General features: G+C 41.9%; 1 protein-coding gene across 2 annotated transcripts; it reads left to right on the top strand.

Moving 5' to 3' along the window:
- The first annotated feature begins 80 nt into the window (after positions 1 to 80).
- On the top strand, positions 81 to 18,282 carry epn3b (epsin 3b). Of its 2 annotated transcripts, none has more exons than XM_039817081.1 (12): positions 81 to 412; positions 4,431 to 4,660; positions 4,938 to 5,096; positions 6,812 to 6,895; positions 7,147 to 7,468; positions 9,079 to 9,197; positions 10,954 to 11,040; positions 15,179 to 15,302; positions 15,399 to 15,569; positions 15,685 to 15,780; positions 16,265 to 16,552; positions 16,652 to 18,282. In XM_039817081.1, the coding sequence occupies exons 2-12, from the start codon at positions 4,592 to 4,594 to the stop codon at positions 16,942 to 16,944; spliced, it is 1,812 nt and encodes a 603-aa protein (XP_039673015.1). In that variant the 5' UTR covers positions 81 to 412; positions 4,431 to 4,591; the 3' UTR covers positions 16,945 to 18,282. The 2 variants fall into 2 exon arrangements, with proteins under 2 accessions (XP_039673015.1, XP_039673008.1); XM_039817074.1 differs by having other exon boundaries at positions 15,682 to 15,780.
- Positions 18,283 to 19,315: the final 1,033 nt, after the last annotated feature.

Below are 19,315 nucleotides of genomic sequence, written 5' to 3'. Positions count from 1 at the left end.
GTCCCTGCCTCTCTTTCTCTCGCCGCTGTGATTGTGTATGCTGTGCGTGCGTGGCCTGCCGGTGCTGTATGCGTGTGTGGGGCTGCCTGAGTGAGAGAGCAGAGAGGGAGTGAGTGAGCCGTGTGCTCTGGCTTATCCTTGTCCTATGCGGATTTCACCACTGACTGCCGGCCCCGAGCGACTCGCATCATCCAGGTTAGGCCTGGGTTTAGACGCGTTTAGACAACATTCCCATTCAAGGGAACACTCACTGTTCGGCTCCTCTCTAGGAGCGGAGGGAGATCATTGTGGTTGCACTGCTGCTTAGCCGATCCCAGCGGTGGGCATAGCATATTATCGGGACTTGGAGAGAGGAGATAGCGGAGAGGCGAGGATGCTCAGTGGACAAGGCGAGAGATGAGTAATGGGCAAGGTAAGCGACATGTAGAAATGACCGTTGGAGGATGGGGGCGGGGTTGGGGGGTCTTTTGGCTTTTTTTTGTGCAAATAATTCTCATTTTAAGTGAGTATGTAGTATATACAGTGTAGCCTATTGAGCTGCCGACCTACATGTAACAGACAACTCCAGTGGCAATTGGCCTTGCACAGGAATCTGTGCTACACATGGCAGCCTGCACAGGGAATCCACCGCAAGAGTGTGTGTGTGTGTGTATGCGTGTGTGTGTGAATGTATGGGGGTGTCGGTGGGGCGGTTGGGTAATGCATTATGCAGACCCAGCATGAGCGCCATCCTCCTCTCCATCGCCACCTGAAATACACAGTTCACCTGCTGTCACAGCACGCATGCGCATCTATAAATGTGGACGACGGGATGACGTAGGTTCTCTGAGTTTGAGCATTTTGGCGCATCAGACAGACCATATCAGTTAAAAAAACTTAATCACTTGTATGTATTGTTGTAGTAGTATATGTAGTATTTGAAGCGAAAGCATATCATTTGCATTATTCAATTGGGCCTAGAGACAACTGTCCCTGGAGTTGAGCATCACGCTTCAGTTAATAATTTAATCAAGTGACTCTTCCTGGAGGTGGTCCATCTTGACGTAGTGACTGTGGCTCAGAGTGAATGTTTTAAAGTTAGTACACCCAGATGAGTCATTTGAATAGAGCAGCTCATAGCTGTGAATCAGAAAATATTCCAGTACAACCACCATGGGTTGTACCATTCATTCGTTGCATTACTCACAGAGCAGCTCCACTGTCTGTCTCTGTGTTGCATGAGACTTTATGAAATACACAATGGAGCTGTACAATATTTCATATTTCAGGATGGATTTTACTCCTGTACTTCTGGTTAAAGAACACATGTTGGTGTTTGTGGAACTGTGCACATTCATCTTTGAACGCCGATAATTTATCATAATATCTTAACCTTTCCTAAGTAACTTATTGGCATCTCAAATATTCTTATTAAAATTATAAATATGTAAATATGATTTATAATTTGTAGTGTGGATCCTGATGGCATGTGGCGTGGACATTCTGTTGCCAGTTCTTCTACACTAAATTCTATAAGTAAACTTTTGTAATATATGGGGCTGGGTATCGCTCAAAAATATTTGATACTGATACCAATACTGTGACCTCGATACCGGTTCCTAACCTTTTTTCCAATACCAATTTTATAAAATGAAAATGAATTACAACATTACACAATATAGTATAAATCTCTTTTATTTTAATTTTCAGCCCTACGTGATCCCCATCTTTGTGCACAACTTAGTTTTTCCTGCGTGCCTCTACGACATGTAACGTTAGACAGCCAATCACAAACATAATTAGATGTTGGTAAAAGTATGCTGCCTAATTATAGGCTCACTGACACTCATGAGATTTACTCCTAAGGTATTGAAATTTTGTATTGAATGACGAGGCATTTTTCGATACTCGATACTTTAGAGGCAATTCGGTCGGTGCCTAAAAAGTATTGAATTGTCAATTTGATTTGTATTGCGATTTTCATTTATTGTGATTCTAGAAGTATTGTGATTCCAAAGTATTTAGTATTGCGATTTTCTTTTCCTTCTTTAACAAAAACAAAAGTTGAATAATACACTTCTAGAAACAATATATCATGAGACATTTCTAAAAACTAATTTTCTTCTAAGAAGAATGCATATCACGTCAGTCAGTCAGTCTGACATTTAAACGGATAACGGAAACGGATATGATGTAGTCGCCGTCGGCGGTAGTGTATCAACTCCAAAATATTTAGGTGAATCATTGGTAAAAAATAAATAAATAGAAAATATTGATTCTAGGGAAAAGAATCAATTTTAAAAATAGTTGCAAGAGAATCACGATACATACAATTTTCAGATTTTTTCCGCACCCCTAGTAGACATAGTGTGGGATTGCTTTTACTGAGATAGATGATTTGAATCTGTTGTGGTGTGAGGGTCAGACAAAGGAATGAAAAGAGCAATAGTTTCAAACACCTCATGCAGTAGACCACACTAGCCTTTGATTACCTTTGTGCACGTGTGTGTGTGTGTGTGTGTGTGTGTGTGTGTGTGTGTGTGTGTGTGTGTGTGTGTGTGTGTGTGTGTGTGTGTGTGTGTGTGTGTGTGTGTCAGAACACAAAGCTAAAGATGATTTTGCAGAAAAGTGATACTGGTTGAAGTTGCTGAGCTTCACTTTCTTCTTTATGCCCTTCATTCTCTCTCTCTCTCTCTTTCTCTCTTTCTCTCTATCTCTATCTCTCTTGCACATGTACAAACACTCTCAGGCTCGTCCTCAGACATTTCTGTCTCCGTGTCCCTGCTGTGTGCATCTCAGTTCCTCTGTGCTTCTGCTGATGTTTGCTTTTCAGCAGGATGAGGCATCCTATGACTTGTTTCATTGTGACAGTCTTTGCGAACTGTTGTGGGGCAGCAGTGGACAGTGGCCTTAATGAAATCAATTAAAAAATAATGCAAAATAATAGGTCTTTTAAAAAGTCAATAATTAATATAATAATTATTGTAAGTTGTCGTGAGCCAAATGCATGGTCAAGTTACTGAACGGGCTTACTGGGCTGACAAAAAGCCTCCTGTGGACAGGTGTTGTACATTAGCGTTTCACACGTTTAACACGAAACACAGTGAATCTGGTATGAAATATTGATTTGTATAAAAAAAACTGTCTACTACTAGTACTATGTCATCAGTACTCAACCCATGTAGAGATGTTTCATTGTCTGGTAGAAATTATAACCAGACCAGTGCTGATTTAAGTGTATGTTTTTATTCGTATGCCTAATTGAAAAAATAATTATAATTCATACAGTAATTCGTACATACTGTAGGAAATGATCAGCAACACAGAAACAAGTGACTAATAGTATGTCCGTTTAAAAAAATCTCCTTGGTAATTTTGTTAGCTGCAGTTGTTTCCCTGAAGCACTGCAAGAAAAAAATCTAAGAAATGGAACACATCAGCTTTACTTTGTGATTCAAAATGTAACTTTGTTTAGTGAGCTGATGACTGATGAGGTCACCCTGGTTCAGCTTTTGGTTTAGTGAGTAAAGTGTGTTCTGTCAGTGAAGGCTTAGTCGCAGGCAGAGGGAAAAGTATCACAGGAACCCTTAATGATCGATTCCCTTGTGTCCTCTCTGAAATATGAATTTGGAAGAGAAAATTGAGGTGTGTGTGTGTGTGTGTGTGTGTGTGTGCGTGCGTGCGTGCGCACACAGACAGCTGCATGTGTGTGTTGGCCTAAATAAATTAAGCCGCCAAGAAGCTTCATCAGACACCTGAGTGCCAGAGCTTTTTTATGACCTACTTCCTGAGCGGGCACCAATTGTGAGCCGCTCATTCAGTCATCAGTCATTGCTCTATTTGCTCAGTGTTTTCACATTGACATGAATAGCAAAGAAATAAATAAAGTGCAGACTTTAACTTGACGTGATGTTTTTCGCCATGCTATTGAGACGGCCCTGCAGATGGCAATGTCTTTGAAATTTAATAATGTAGCATCTATCAGCTGTGGTAGCATCAGGTCTTTGGTTTATAACCAATACCTGCAAAACTGTCATAGTATACCTGCTAAAAATCAGCATATTAGCAGTGTCATTATGAGTCACAGAAAAACAGATGTCCCTAATGGCTCCAGGTTTTCTTTATTATCAAATAATCTGGTGATCGTTGTCTTTACAAACAAGAACTGCCAATAGATAAATTGTTAGACTTTTAATGGTGCCAGTTTGCCAAAATGTAAATGTGTCAATATAGAGTAAAAAAACAGGGCTTAAGCTGTAGCCAACAGCATTACTCCATGAATCCATGGCAACATTATACTAACTTTTTACATCCCATAGCATTGAACTGTAGGTTCAGAATGTCTCATTAACGGGGTGGGGATTTGCTCATTAGATCAACCCTACAAGGGTGAGAATGACATAACGTACTAGATTTTATTTTTAGGCATTTATTGTGTCTGTTTCTTACAGGGGCGTCCTATAACTCCTGACAGAGAAGAGGAGCCTTCAATGCCATATACCTCTCCTCTCCTCCTCCAGTCCACGTTCCCCCTTTCACCCCTTCTCTTCACTTGTTGAGTGGTTTTTCTCCCCCACTTTCTATCCCTCCACATCCTCCATCACCCGTCACCATGACAACCTCAGCCCTGCGTCGGCAGGTGAAGAATATTGTGCACAACTATTCAGAAGCGGAGATCAAGGTATTATAAATGAGCTGCGTTCTCCTCAAGTGGCATTGTGCAGTAGCTTTCATGTGTCAGACTTTGAGGAAGGGTAAACTCCTTTAAATTAACACTGTTCTTGTCATGTCAGAACAAAACTCTCTACTGCCTGTTATTTTTTTCTTTGTTATAAATATGCTTTGACACTTTGTAATCTTCTTATTATATTGTTGTTGCTTTGGATGAGAAAGAACATTATATGCGTGCAAATATGAGAAGAAATGTACATCATTGTTCCTCTGATGGTGGCGGGTAGGTTCGCGAGGCCACCTCGAACGACCCCTGGGGCCCATCTTCGTCTCTCATGTCAGAGATCGCTGACTTGACATTCAATGTGGTGGCGTTTGCTGAGGTCATGGGCATGGTGTGGAAACGCCTCAATGACAGCGGCAAGAACTGGAGGCACGTCTACAAGGTGAACTCATGAAAGATTTCTGTCAGACTGCTCAGTTTAATCAGCTCAGCTCTCTGTTTGTGTCTCTCTTCCTTTCTGCTGGCTTACTTTAGCTTTACTGTTTCTTTAGCTTCCCTCTGACTGCTCACCATGACTTTCCTCCCTCCACCTTTTCCTTCTTTAATATTTGTTTTTAACTTTCTTCCTACATTTGTGGTTCAGAGAGAAATATAAACTTAACACAAAAAAAGTAAGGAAATTTGTGTTTGGTAGATTATTTCTCTGTGGTAACAATGCTTTTTGGCAATAAATCGTATACCGTTGGAAAGCCTGTTTAGTTCCCCCATTTGTAAGGAACATGCATTTGTGGAATGAGCAGCAGCGCTGAGTATGTAGGTTGCGCCCATGAAAAATTTGCCAAATCTTATCTGCCAGTGCCAAACAGTTTATTCTGCCATTGACTCGTTTGGTGAGGGAGATGCCGCCCCGCACCATCACACTGCCTCCACCAAAAGGTGTTACTCTATCGGTGCAGCAATCACCATAGCGTTCTCCGCATCTTCTCCACACTCACGTCACCAATATAGCAACCCCTTGGGTGCTCAAAAGACAAGTGTCAGTAGCAACAGCAAAGCGCTGCTGCTCATCCCACAAATGCATGGTCCTTACAAATCAGGCACCATTTGAAAGGGAACTAAACAGGCTTTCCAACGGTATAAGATTTATTGCCAAAAAGCATTAACACAGAGAAATAACTACCAAACACAAATTTCCTTATTTTTTGTGCTAAGTTTTGACAACTATTAGATGGATTGCCTTGAAATTTAGGCTACAGCAGATGTTCAAGGTCTTTAGAGGATATATTCTAATCAATGTGCTGATCCTCTGACCTTTCCTCTAGCGCCACCAGCATGTTAAAGTTTTCACACTGTCAAATATCTTATACTCTATGGGTTGGCACACAATTTGGTACCGATATCCATGGTGCTCAGAAGATGTATCTTGCTAATTTTTGTGATCCTCTGACTTTTCCTCTTGGGCCACCATTGTTAGGATTATTAGAATTTTTCTAACAACCAAGAAGTTGACTATTTAGTTTCATGAACAAACATCATTTTGAAATATAGTGGCAGTAAATTATTGCATGTCAAATTCATGACGAGAGATGAGGATCTTTGTTTTATCCATGTTGGTTTTTAAAAAGCAGCGTTTTCAGAATATAACAAATCACTTTTTAGATGCAAGGTTGACTATGTAAGGTTGACTATGTTATGTTGTATATCCTGAACAGCAGATGCTGTATGTGTATGTGTCCAAGACAAATTCCCTTCAGGACAATAAAGTCTATCTTATCTTATCTCAGTTCTGAATGACGTCCCTATCAACCTCAGCTGTACTTTGTTTTAAGTGCTAATTAGCAATTGTTAGAATGCTAACATGCTAAACCAACACATTGAACATGGTAAACATTATACCTGCTAAACATTGTCATCCTAGCATTTCCATTGTAAGCATGTTAGCATGCTGACATTAGCATTTAGCTGAAGTAAGCCCTCACAGAGCTGCTAGCATGGCTGTAGTGTCTTAGTCTTGTTATACTATTATTTCCTCTATCCATCTCATTGCACATATCCCTATACAGTAGATGCATTTAATAATAGTTATGTATTTTTTCTACAGTGTGTAGAATAGATTAATTTTGGAGTAGCAGTGTGATAATCAGCATTTGATTCCAGGCCCTGACTCTGTTGGATTACCTGCTGAAGACAGGATCAGAGAGAGTGGCCCAACAGTGCCGTGAAAATGCATTCACTATTCAGGTACTGGACTGCAACAACAGGAGAACCTCAGCAATCTGAACGCCTCAGGAACAGAGCTTCTTTATTGTTTATGTGGATTGTGTGTTTAATGTTTTTTTGCAATTTCTGACTAAACTGGAATCGTCACATTCCTGAGGATGAGATTATTGAAGTTTTCCAGCATCTTCTTAACCATAACTTGAATTGTACTACAAAAAGCTGTTCATCTTTAAAACATCATGAAAATGTATTTTTGTCCGTGTGGTGTCCAGACGCTACGCGACTTCCAGTACATGGACCGTGACGGCAGAGATCAGGGGGCCAACGTGAGAGAAAAGGCACGCCAACTGGTGTGTCTCCTCCGGGACGAGGAGCGGCTCCGCCAGGAGAGGAGTCAAGCCCTAAAGACCAAGGAGCGAATGGCTGGGGGAGGCAGTGGAGGGGGTGGGGGTGGCAGTGGGGGTGGGGGTGTGAGTGTGTACGGAGGTATACCCCCTTCTTACCACCCAGGCAGGCGAACAAGCCAGCCCAGCATGGCTGTGCTGTACGGGGAGGAGTTCAGCCGATCCAGAGGCTCTCCGTCCTCCTTCAACTGTGAGTATTAAAACGGGCAACAACTGATTTTTTTGGCCACTTGGGGGCAGCGGAAACAAGCTGTGAACACAACATCGACAGATCATCACCTTTTAAGTTGAAATAGCAAACTTGTTAGCAAACAGTTGCTTATTTACACACTTACACAGTTACTGTACAAAGCAACATTATCATTCATTTGGAGTTGTGTTTTTGTCCACCTGATGAAGGCTAGCGTTTTTAGGGCTTTTTCGTTGAAAACAGCAGCCTGCTGCGGCTGAAAACAACTCTATGAAAGAGGTGAAAATTAGTGCTGTCAAACAATTAAAATATTTAATCGCGATTAATCACATTAACTCGCAATTAATCGCAATTAATCGCATATTTTTATCTATTCTAAATGTCCCTTGATTTCTTTTTGTCCAATAATTTTTTCTCATTTTAATGCTCTTATCAACATGGAAAAGTGGATCAGCTTGCTTTGTGCTTTTGTCACCTGGCTTTGACAAAGTGGCAGAGAATTCGCATCAGCTGTGTGCTTGGCCATCAAGTGGTATTTCAGACTGGACGTGCTGCGATGATAGCTCAGTTCACAACGACAAAACACACAGATCACTTTGGTCTTGTCAGTGGAACCATTTGGCAACTTTTTAAAAGTAAACTTTCCATTCAGAATCTTATTGGCATCCATTTCCGCGTCTCGCGCTCAACATCCACTCAAAATGTAACGTTAGCCTACTACTCTTTGGCCGGTTCGCAAGCCCAAACAAGTGTGTGCGGCGTGCCTGTTGTTTTGTTTCCGGTCTAGCTAGATCCGTTGTGGTGTTGTAGTTTTTCTAATGTTACTAGTTGTTGCAACAGCATGTGAAAAAAACTACAAAGTTTGCTAGGCCAAAAAGAACATTAATTGCTAATAAAGTAAATGTTAACGCTGAGTATGCCAGCACTAGTGAAAATGAATCAAAACAGTAAAGTTTCCAGACAGCTTAACAATAGACCTTTTTCACGGCAGACATGTTGACATGTCATAGTAGGAAAAGCACAGGTGTATTCCAAACCATTAATGATGGGCTGCATTCCACTTAGGACCCTGGTATTGTGCATGCTGACTCACTGAAATAGCTTCCTGGGACACTTGATGGAACTGAGCCATTGTTAAGGTTATCAATTTCAGCTGTGCTTTTCCTACTATGACAAGTCAAAATGTCTGCTGTGAAAAAGGTCTATAAGCTGAAACTTGATATAAAGCTCTGTAAAGCTGAGGGGAGCTGAAGATTCTGGTGATAATTCTCTGTAGGTGTATCACTACCAGCTTATAGCCGCTTTAAAGTCTAAACTTACCTGGAGCACTAAACAGCTTATTTTGTGAGTTGGCAATTAATAAATAGATGAAGCAGTAAAAATATGCACTTCTTCATTGTATTAAGGCTGATCCCTGATGAAATGCATGTTGTGCTGTAGCCCAGCACTTTGGACAATCCACCACATAGATTATCAATACTGCAGCATAAGCCTAAAAATATTCAAATCAGCCAAGCACTTCCTGTGCTCCACGTCTCTATGCGTCTGCTCATGCATCCCCCGCGTCAATTGCACCCTCCCTCAAACTCCCTCACTTGTTCCCTCTGCAGCCTCGTCATCGTCGCCTCGCGCCGCCTCGGACCTGGAGCAGGCTCGGCCTCAGACCAGCGGCGAGGAGGAGCTGCAGCTCCAGCTGGCTTTAGCCATGAGCAGGGAGGAGAGTCAGAAGGTAAAACAACACATGCACACGTAATTGTGATAATGTGTAATCGCCTTAAGCTCCTCGAGTGTGACAGTACCCTTCCTCTAAACACACACACACACACACACACTCTGCATTCGAGCCACATGTCTCATTGCTAGGGGTGGGACGAGACACCCAGCTCACGAGACGAGACACGAGATTAGGTTCACAAGATCAAGACAAGATTTTTAAACTACTTTACAGAAAACTTCAATGAAGAAATAAGTCTGGAAAAATAGTCCTTCAATCCAAAGTCACAAAATGAAAACCGAGCACTGAATGGTTTTGCCACAAACTCAAGTAACTGGCTTCTCTCCTGTATAACTAAAAGTTACACCGTTACTTATTCCATATGTATGGTGCAGAGAGAGTCTCTTCACTCAGAGAACCAAGGTTACAACATAACCAAGCGTTTTCTGGCACTAGTTGAGACCAAATTTTTTGTACTTGAATTTGTCAGAGAAATAAGGCTCATTTTACTATTGTTTAACATTGATTATGTTCTAAAGCACAAATAAATGATCATCAAACACACAAAAGATGATTTTTGTGAAGACAGATGCTCTTTTCTCCTCATATTAATTGCAGCAGTAAACAAGGAAGTAGGCTACTCGTCTCTAGTATCAATTTATGACCATTACAGGACGAAAGGAGAACATTTCTCTTTGTTTATTATCATTAAAAGTAAAGTTAGGTTTTGCTGTCCGCTTCCCGACTCATTTTAACAGAGAAAGAGAGTTGTCTGCGCGAGACTGCAGCCGTTTGAACTGCACGCGCGCGGATGCATGTGGCCCGGGCCAAAGAGAGAGATGGAGAGAGAGAGATAGACAGGGAGGGAGAGAGAGGGAGAGACTGGGAGAGAGAGGGAGAGCAGCAGTACTCTCCTTCTAAAGCTGGGTTTTACAGGCAGTTTTTTTCTTCCGCTCACTCTGCAAAGTAAACTCAGAGTCAACTTTGGAGAACGGGCTGGGGGATTTTCTATGCTCATTATTTCAAGGCTGCTGCTCTGCACCTGTGTACTGATATCGCGAGACATGTTTTACCTTGACTAGAAACACATTTTAATCTCATGAGAGATCTCGTCACACCTCTACTCATTGCCTCTTGATGATTCCAATAATGAAAATGATGTTACAAATGTTCGGAACATTCGCCCACCTTCATCTAGCTAGCCCTTCCTTCCCCTGTTACCATAGAGATGGATGAAGACACACAACTACAGATTGCTTTGAGCCTTAGCCGAAAGGAATATGAGCAGATACACACACACACACACACACACACACACAGAAACAAAAACACACCTCATTTCTTACCATTTTAGCTGTGTGATATGGCTCTTATAGCTTAACTAAAATGCTTTTCTGTGGCCAGCCAATCACTTTACTTCCTAACTTTTTCCTTCCTCAGCCAGCTTAGGCCTACTCCTTTCCAGGACATCGGCTGTATCTCCCACTGGATCTCAAACATACATCTCCCTTTTCTCACACAAGAAATGTTTAAACATCTACATATAAAACATCCTCTACATTCTTCCTCTCCGTGTTGCTCTAAACCAGCCTCTGCTCTTCGTCAGCTAAATATTTCAACAGCGCTGCATTCGTTTTGCTGGGCTAAACCAAAGGCTGTTTCACTAACGCTGGTGTGTATGTGCCCGTGTGTGTGTGTGTGTGTGTGTGTGTGCGTCCACGCTCATGGCCGTGGCGATAATGTTGATGATGTCACGATGCCGCCCCTGCAGGAGCAGTGCTGTCGCCAAGGAGACGAGTCTCTGTTACAGAAGGCTCTGGATGAGAGCAGGAGAGAGAGTCAGTCGGGTACGCAGGAGGTGAGTTTTTAAAAATGTGTGTGCGCTGTACAGTGTGTGCATGCTTGCTACATGAGTGTGTGTTTGCATGGAGAGGTGGGCGGGTGCATTTGTAGGTGGTTTTTTGGCAGGCATAGAAAATGAAGTGGAGTTTAAAGTGCCTACTGTGGGATAGGGAGGGAAACGAGACAAAAAGACATAGATCAGCATAATGAGAGAGGTTTAAGAGAGAAACGGTAGAGAACTGAGAGAGAGAAGAAAGAATGACAATGACTTTGTCTTGTCTAACCTTGAGCTCAGCATGACATTTCCCTGAAAGCATACTTCTTATCTTGTAGCACACCAGCTCATTTATTCATTGGCCTGTCAACAAGCCAATCAGAGTCACCAGCTGTCTTATGTAAAGGTCCACATGGCTTGTAATTGCTCATATTATGCTGCTTATCATAGAAATACTGGTACTTTCATGTGCCCATATAGAAAAAGCAGCATGGCAATAAAGACATGGGGGGAAAACAGTGAAGTGAGCTTCCCAATGATTTTCTGACTGATGTAATTCCTGACATATTCACAAGGTCAGATACATGTCATACATCATCATGTCTTTCATCATCACACATCAAAATATGACATTTCATTTATGCCCTTTTATCTGAAGCTTTAATGTACAATTTGCAACAGGTGTAGCCAGATTAAGCTCTTAAAGATCCCTTTCAGATATGGTTTAAGAGCTATGAATAGAAATAAAAACTATATACTGTACATAAAAAATACTCCACTTTAAATAATAATATCTGTGTCAATTACATCTACTACTTTTCCCTCATTGAAACCCGAATTTTATGTATGAGCAAATATTCTTAGTTTCAAAAGTTTAACGGCTGGACACAAGATGTCTCGTACCTCAAAGAGAAGTCCATTCTTAGTGTATGAGACCTGGAGTCTTCAGGTTTCCACATCACACTTGCGTAAGCTGCATAGTAAACCACGATTGGCTTCCAGACTAGTAGTGATGTCATAAAATCTTGCTGATACGTGATATGTTAAACTCCGATTTAAGGTGAGCACAGAGAAACTTTCCCCTGTCAGCTGGATGTGAAAACGAACTCTACACATGCATCATTCTGCACAGTGAAGCTCAAACATCGGGAACAATAAGCAAAATACATTTTTGACTAGAGGGGGGCTTTAAATTGCTAACATTTACCACAATGTTGAGGAAAACTATTTTCACATGAGCAATTTTTATGCTATCACGTTTCCAAATACACACTTAACTCATTATAATGCACATACTGTAGTTTGTAGTATTGGGTTATATTTTTTTAGGATCACGTGATAATGTCAACACAACATAGTCAACAAATCATGCGATATTTGATAGATATTTTCTCATGTGAATGTTCTGGTTTGCTTTTAAATCACCGAAAGGCTTGTAATTTATAAGTTAAGGCTGCATGCCATTTCAAATGTTTTTAGTTATATCAACATTTTGTCTATACTGCACTTTACGTCAAAGTGTTGTTACAATGATACCATATATGCAGGGTATTTTAAAAGTGCCCAGTAAACAACATGTCAGCAGGCTGCACTGCTGCCTACTCTGCTGTGAGATGCTGCTCTGCCAACTGCTGCAGGGTAATCTAAACAGTGGAGTCCAGATGCAGCCTTACAAACTGTTTGTGAATCCCCTCAAGCTTTGCACTCTTTTCACTGCATTATGTCTTGTAGTCTCATTTCCAATATACACACAATACTAAACAAAACATAAAGTATATACAGTGCCTTGCGAAAGTATTCGGCCCCCTTGAACGTTTCGACCTTTTGCCACATTTCAGGCCTCAAACATAAAGATATAAAACTGTAATTTTTTGTGAAGAATCAACAACAAGTGGGTCCCAATTATGAAGTGGAACGAAATTCATTGGCTATTTCAAACTTTTTAACAAATAAAAACTGAAAAAGTGGTTGCAAAATTATTCAGCCCCTTTACTTTCAGTGCAGCAAACTCTCTCAGAAGTTCAGTGAGGATCTCTGAATGATCCAATGTTGACCTAAATGACTAATAATGATAAATAGAATCCACCTGTGTGTAATCAAGTCTCCTTATAAATGCACCTGCTCTGTGATAGTCTCAGAGGTCCGTGTAAAGCAGAGAGCATCATGAAGAACAAGGAACACACCAGGCTGGTCCGAGATACTGTTGTGGAAGTTTAAAGCGGTTGGTGACAAAAAGATTTCCCAAGCTTTAAACATCCCAAGGAGCACTGTGCAAGCGATAATATTGAAATGGAAGGAGTATCAGACCACTACAAATCTACGAAGACCCGCCGTCCCTCTAAACTTTCAGCTCATACAATGAGAAGACTGATCAGAGATGCAGCCAAGAGGCCCATGATCACTCTGGATGAACTGCAGAGATCTACAGCTGAGGTGGGAGACTCTGTCCATAGGACAACAATCAGTCGTATACTGCACAAATCTGGCCTTTATGGAAGAGTGGCAAGAAGAAAGCCATTTCTTAAGATATCCATAAAAGTGTCGTTTAAAGTTTGCCAAAAGCCACCTGGGAGACACACCAAACATGTGGAAGAAGGTGCTGTGGTCAGATGAAACCAAAATCGAACTTTTTGGCAACAATGCAAAACGTTATGTTTGGCGTAAAAGCAACACAGCTCATCACCCTGAACCCACCATCCCCACTGTCAAACATGGTGGTGGCAGCATCATGGTTTGGGCCTGCTTTTCTTCAGCAGGGACAGGGAAGATGGTTAAAATTGATGGGAAGATGGATGGAGCCAAATACAGGACCATTCTGGAAAGAAAACCTGATGGAGTCTGCAAAGACCTGAGACTGGGACGGAGATTTGTCTTCCAACAAGACAATGATCCAAAACATAAAGCAAAATCTACAATGGAATGGTTCACAAATAAACATATCCAGGTGTTAGAATGGCCAAGTCAAAGTCCAGACCTGAATCAATCGAGAATCTGTGGAAAGAACTGAAAACTGCTGTTCACAAACGCTCCATCCAACCTCACTGAGCTCGAGCTGTTTTGCAAGGGAGGAATGGGCAAAAATGTCAGTCTCCGATGTGCAAAACTGATAGAGACATACCAAGCGACTTACAGCTGTAATGCGCAGCAAAGGTGGCTACAAAGTATTAACTTAAGGGGCTGAATAATTTTGCACGCCAATATTTCAGTTTTTATTTGTTTAAAAGGTTTGAAATATCCAATAAATTTCGTTCCACTTCATGATTGTGTCCCACTTGTTGTTGATTCTTCACAAAAAATTACAGTTTATATCTTTATGTTTGAGGCCTGAAATGTGGCAAAAGGTCAAAAAGTTCAAGGGGGCCGAATACTTTCGTAAGGCACTGTATATGTTTACAAAGCATATCTGATGTCTGGTATTGACCTTCTAATAAATTAATCAGACTCTACAATAACGGACCAGTGAATAATTATAAAACTCACAATGACACTTAAACTGCTCTGCTGTTCTAAATGTGTTTTCACTACATTGGCTCTAAAACATTGTGCATATTCATGCTCAAAGGAAACAACTTACATTTTCCTAGGTAAGTGCACAAAGACAGCACTGTCAGTGTGACTTAAGTAGATTGTCGCTGTCAAAACCATGTACCTCCAAATCATCCACTTTTCGTGAGTTGGGACAATGCCTTTTTTCAGGAAATCATTTGGATTTTTTAAATGATTCATTTAGCTTAAGAAGTATGATAATTTCCTAAACCTATATAGAAACACTATCCATCAGGGTATCTGAAAAATTCAAATGTATCAAGATACATGGTTTTAATTAAACAGTGATACAGTTTTAACTGACACAGCATGAGGAAAACATTCCAGCATAGTTTCCTCATTTACACCACAAAGTCTGTCTCAGCTACTTCATTTAACTCAGATCTGCCAAGCTGAACGCCTCAATAGCGTTTTAAAGTAATTGTTGTGTTTAAATCACACAATCACAGTAACTGTATCAGCATCTGGATTCTCTCCTCCACAGATCTCAACAGGGTTGGATACATTTCGTCCTGCTCTTATTAAGAGTATTGCTGCTTCAAAAACCCATCCAGGAACACCGGCATGAGAATGTTTGGCACAGATTTAAGAAAGATTTTGTCTCCCTCTGCAGTCGGCTATGCTGGACTTGGTGGACATATTTGGCCCCTCATCTGAGGCCCCACCTCAGCCTAGAGACCCTTGGAACTCTGCCCAACCCCCCGGTGACATCACCTCTGACCCCTGGGACTCTGTAGGTGGGTGGCTCAGACACACCCATTCTGTGAGTTTGGATGTTTTTAACGCTTCACAATGAGTTTTGTGTTGTTGTTTTTTTTTATCTCTCGTTACAGCGGTTCACTCCAGCACTCCTGTGATTGGTAGCCCGTGGACGGCCCCTCCCTTATCCTCCAACGCGTCCAATCCTTGGGCTCCATGTGCGGACTCACGCATAGACCCCTGGGAAGCAGCGCCTCTCTCCCCCAGTCCTATCAATCATGACTGGGACAGCCCAACAGATGGAGGTGCCTTTTTAAGAACGCCAGCCTCATCAAAAATGCCTATACATTGTAATATATGTCAAAAGATGTAAGCACTGCACTCTGCCTAAGATTGTAATGTTTTCAATTTGACAAGCAGGTGGGGAAGAGACAGATCAGTTTGCTGCACAGGAAGAAGATAATCCTAAACAGGATGTCCCTCAAGTGTCCTCCCCTCAACCTGCTAGTCCCACAGGTAGTTCAGTACAAGGCAATCAGAAGTACTTTGGATTTTACTTTACATTTGTATCTTACCGAAGCAATAAGTCTCCTGCATTGACAGTGGTTGGAAAGTAAAAAAAATCTTCTTCCAGCATGAGCCCATTGACAGCAGGTAGACTGATAGTACACACAATATATGATGTACTTCACATACACAGTACAGTAAGAACAAAGGTAGCCTACTGTGTTTGATTATTTCACATGTAGCATCACATAGTATTGTACTGCAATGCATTAAACGTCCCAGGTAAGGTAACAGCAACAGGAACACTTGTATAATTTTAATGTAATCTAATACAATAGTGCAGTAACAAATCACCTTTGTGAAATTTATATTACATTATTGAAATTGGAGTATTGTGCGCAAGACACTTCATGTTAACTTCCTTTAATTGATCATCTATGCATCATATTGCATAATATCCCCTCAATAATAATTTTTTCTGTTCCTGATGCAGATGCAGAGCTGTTTGGGGTAATGGCAGACACTGACCCATTTGCAGATTCTAAGCCAAATCCATTTGGGGCTGACACTCCGGTAAAACCCCTGGTAAATGGACGAGAGTCGGCCAGCCCGGAGATGTTTGATCTGTCCCGGCTGGCACCCCCGCTCAGCGCCCCAACTCCACGTATGTGTCGAACCCCAGAGGCCTTCCTAGGAGCTACGGGGGCCTCGCTGGTCAATTTAGACGCTCTCATACCCTCCAACCCATCTAGCAAGATGCACAGCAATCCCTTCCTCTCAGGTAACAAACTACTATTACAGAGCTCATGTTCTGTACTTACAAAAACATAATTATGATATTATTAAAAGGTCTCCCACACATACAATTCTGTCTTCTCAGGTCTGAGTGCTCCGTCTCCCACCAACCCCTTCCACTGCGACCAGCCTCGCCTCACCCTCAACCAAATGCGACCATGCTCTACATCCCCACTGCCCCCACACATGCTCTCCTACAGCCCGTCGCTGCCCCTCCCTCTGCCCCACCAGCCACCCATCCTCCCCTCCTCTCTCACACAACCTCCCGCTGGACTCCTGGACCTTCCCTCCAACCTCCCACAGCCCCTGCTCCCCCTTTCTCCGCGACCACCGCAGCGCACTCAGTCACAGACACACAGCCACAACCCCTTCCTCTGAGACCTTCTGCATCTTTCCAGCTCTGGTCTGCAGAGGGAGACAACAGAATGAACTCTATTTGGATTAATCTATGCCGACTACAATAAAACTAGTTTAAATGAGCCTGAACTGGACTGCGGATCCTGGTCTGATGTCATCGTGCACACTTGAAGCGGATACAACTCGGACTGGATGTATTTGTGTCTGTCTGAAGACACATCAGCTGCTATATAACCTGAACTCTTGATTAAAAGCTAACTCACAGAAAAACACACACACGCACTCAGGCGCACTTAAAGGTGCATAGACACAAACATGCACACACCACCAAACTAACAGGGTGTGCCTCCACTGTCCCTTCGATGCCTTTTCCCCATCAACAGTGACAACTCCGAGCACCCTTTGACCACAGAGCCAGAACTGTTTCTTTAGGAGATCAGGATGAGGCCACATACTTTGATTTTCCACCAAGATTCACCAGGATCCTTACCCCTGCTGCTTCACCGACAAAAGCATGAATGCATCCCACCCCCAAGACTCGAAACTATTCTATTCTGCTGAGCACCTGAGACCAGTTCTTCAAACAAGTCCTCTTTTTCTGATGAGTCAAATATCTTGAGCTTTGTTGGCACAATTGAATCACCGGAGAAAGCCCAAAAGTGTGTTACTGTTAGGTTCAAGACAGCATTCAGCACTGTTCAAGAACAAATTGACTCAGGTATTCCTTCCCACATTTAAGTCATGACATATTTTGCATTGCCTTGTTACCTTGCAAGCTCAACAGCATCTGGTCCTAAGTTACTTATGTTATTTGTCCTAGTGGCCCCTAAAGAATCTAGGTGGATTCAAAACTGGATTAAACCAGCCTAAGCCAAACCTCATTGTCTCAATCTGGACCTAAACTGATCACTGATTGTACCCTATCGGACCCGTGTGCCTGACTCTACAGCTGACCCACAATGCATTCCCAGCTGGTTTATATTGATTGATATGAAGGAGGACCTCAGGAAGACCGCTCTGTCCCTCCTCCGGTGAAATTCAACCTTAGTCAATGGAAAAGCATTAGTCTACAGAAAAAAGAGGTGGGAGGAGTAAAAGAAATATGAATAGAAATAAGGTGAAAAGATTACAAAAGATAAAGTGATGTGTTGAGCAGTAGCTCCTCTATTGTGCTAAATATTTACTTCTGTGTTTGGAACAAGAGAGGAGTTGTTTGGTCGTCACTGCACTGAACCTGGACTGAATGTGAAATCCCTGCCTATAGATACACACAGGCTTAGTACATATGTATTTAACAGAAAGATACCTATAAAGTATTATAAAACATATACCAATAAATGAATGGTGTTTGCATTATAATTTTGAAAGTGTTCATATGATTGATTGATGAGTTATTCCTTAAAGGTCCCATATTATGCTAATTTTCAGCTCATATTTATATATATATATATATATATATATATATATATATATTCTATATACTTACATGCTTTAATGTTCAAAAAACAATATTTTTCTCTTACTGTCTGTGTGAATATACTTGTATTCCCCCCTCTGAAACACTCAGTTTTAGCACCTGTCTCTTTAAGCCCCCCTCCTGAAAAGCTCAGTCTGCTCTGATTGGTCAGCATTTCTGGGTCTTCCTCATCTGCACTTTCTGCATCTCTGCAGTACGCCTGGCAAACTCGATTCCTTTTAAGGATTCGGGTTATTCTGAGTCACTCACTAAACTGATCCGGGTTGTGCGAGTCACATGAGTCAGTATTGAGCTATAGGTGAGCCGAGGCGAGGTTGCAATGTTTCGGACTGTCTGCTCAACTTAATGCTCGCTTTACCCTGACTCGAATGAAGTTCACTCACTCGTCTGCTACAAATCCACCCACTCATGACAATGAAGCTGGCTGATTCGCACGACGCACTTCGTGACTGATTCGGGCGACTGACTGGGTCGTGGAGGACTCGTGAGTCATCGAGTGCTCTGCGACCTTGCAATGTTTCTGCTCACTCAGTCACTTGAGTTGACTTGTGGAGTGGTTGTCTACGAAATTGTAAGTTATACAGCTTTTGGCAGCTAAGATGGCTAGGACTAGTAGTAGCTAATGCTGCAAGAGGTTTGTGTGTGGCGCTGTTATCATTTTAGATTGAATTGTAGTAGGACTCAACTGATCCAAGTTAATGATACTCGTGACTCATGAGTTAATTTAAAGACTTGGGTTAAAGATCCGAGCGAGTCACGACTCAAACAGGTTTACTCTGCACTGCATTGCAGCCAGGGAATGACTGTAACAGCACTGTAGCAGCTCTTTCTACCTATATATAGGTAATGATCACACTGGCCGCTGTTCAGCAAAAGTTACATAGTCTCACTTTAAGGCCTAGTTAAAAGTTAGAA

The sequence above is a fragment of the Perca fluviatilis genome, chromosome 1 (genome assembly GCF_010015445.1).
Source record: "Perca fluviatilis chromosome 1, GENO_Pfluv_1.0, whole genome shotgun sequence".
NCBI lineage: Eukaryota > Metazoa > Chordata > Actinopteri > Perciformes > Percidae > Perca > Perca fluviatilis.
This window is presented reverse-complemented; position numbering and strand designations above follow the sequence as displayed.

Bases quoted from the DNA above. Each gene is read 5' to 3' on its own strand.
- epn3b (XM_039817074.1), top strand. From the start codon at position 4,592: ATGACAACCTCAGCCCTGCGTCGGCAGGTGAAGAATATTGTGCACAAC. The intron at 11,041-15,178 runs GTGAGTTTTTAA...CTCCCTCTGCAG, and splicing joins GTCAGTCGGGTACGCAGGAG to TCGGCTATGCTGGACTTGGT. The intron at 15,570-15,681 runs GTGCCTTTTTAA...CAATTTGACAAG, and splicing joins GGACAGCCCAACAGATGGAG to CAGGTGGGGAAGAGACAGAT.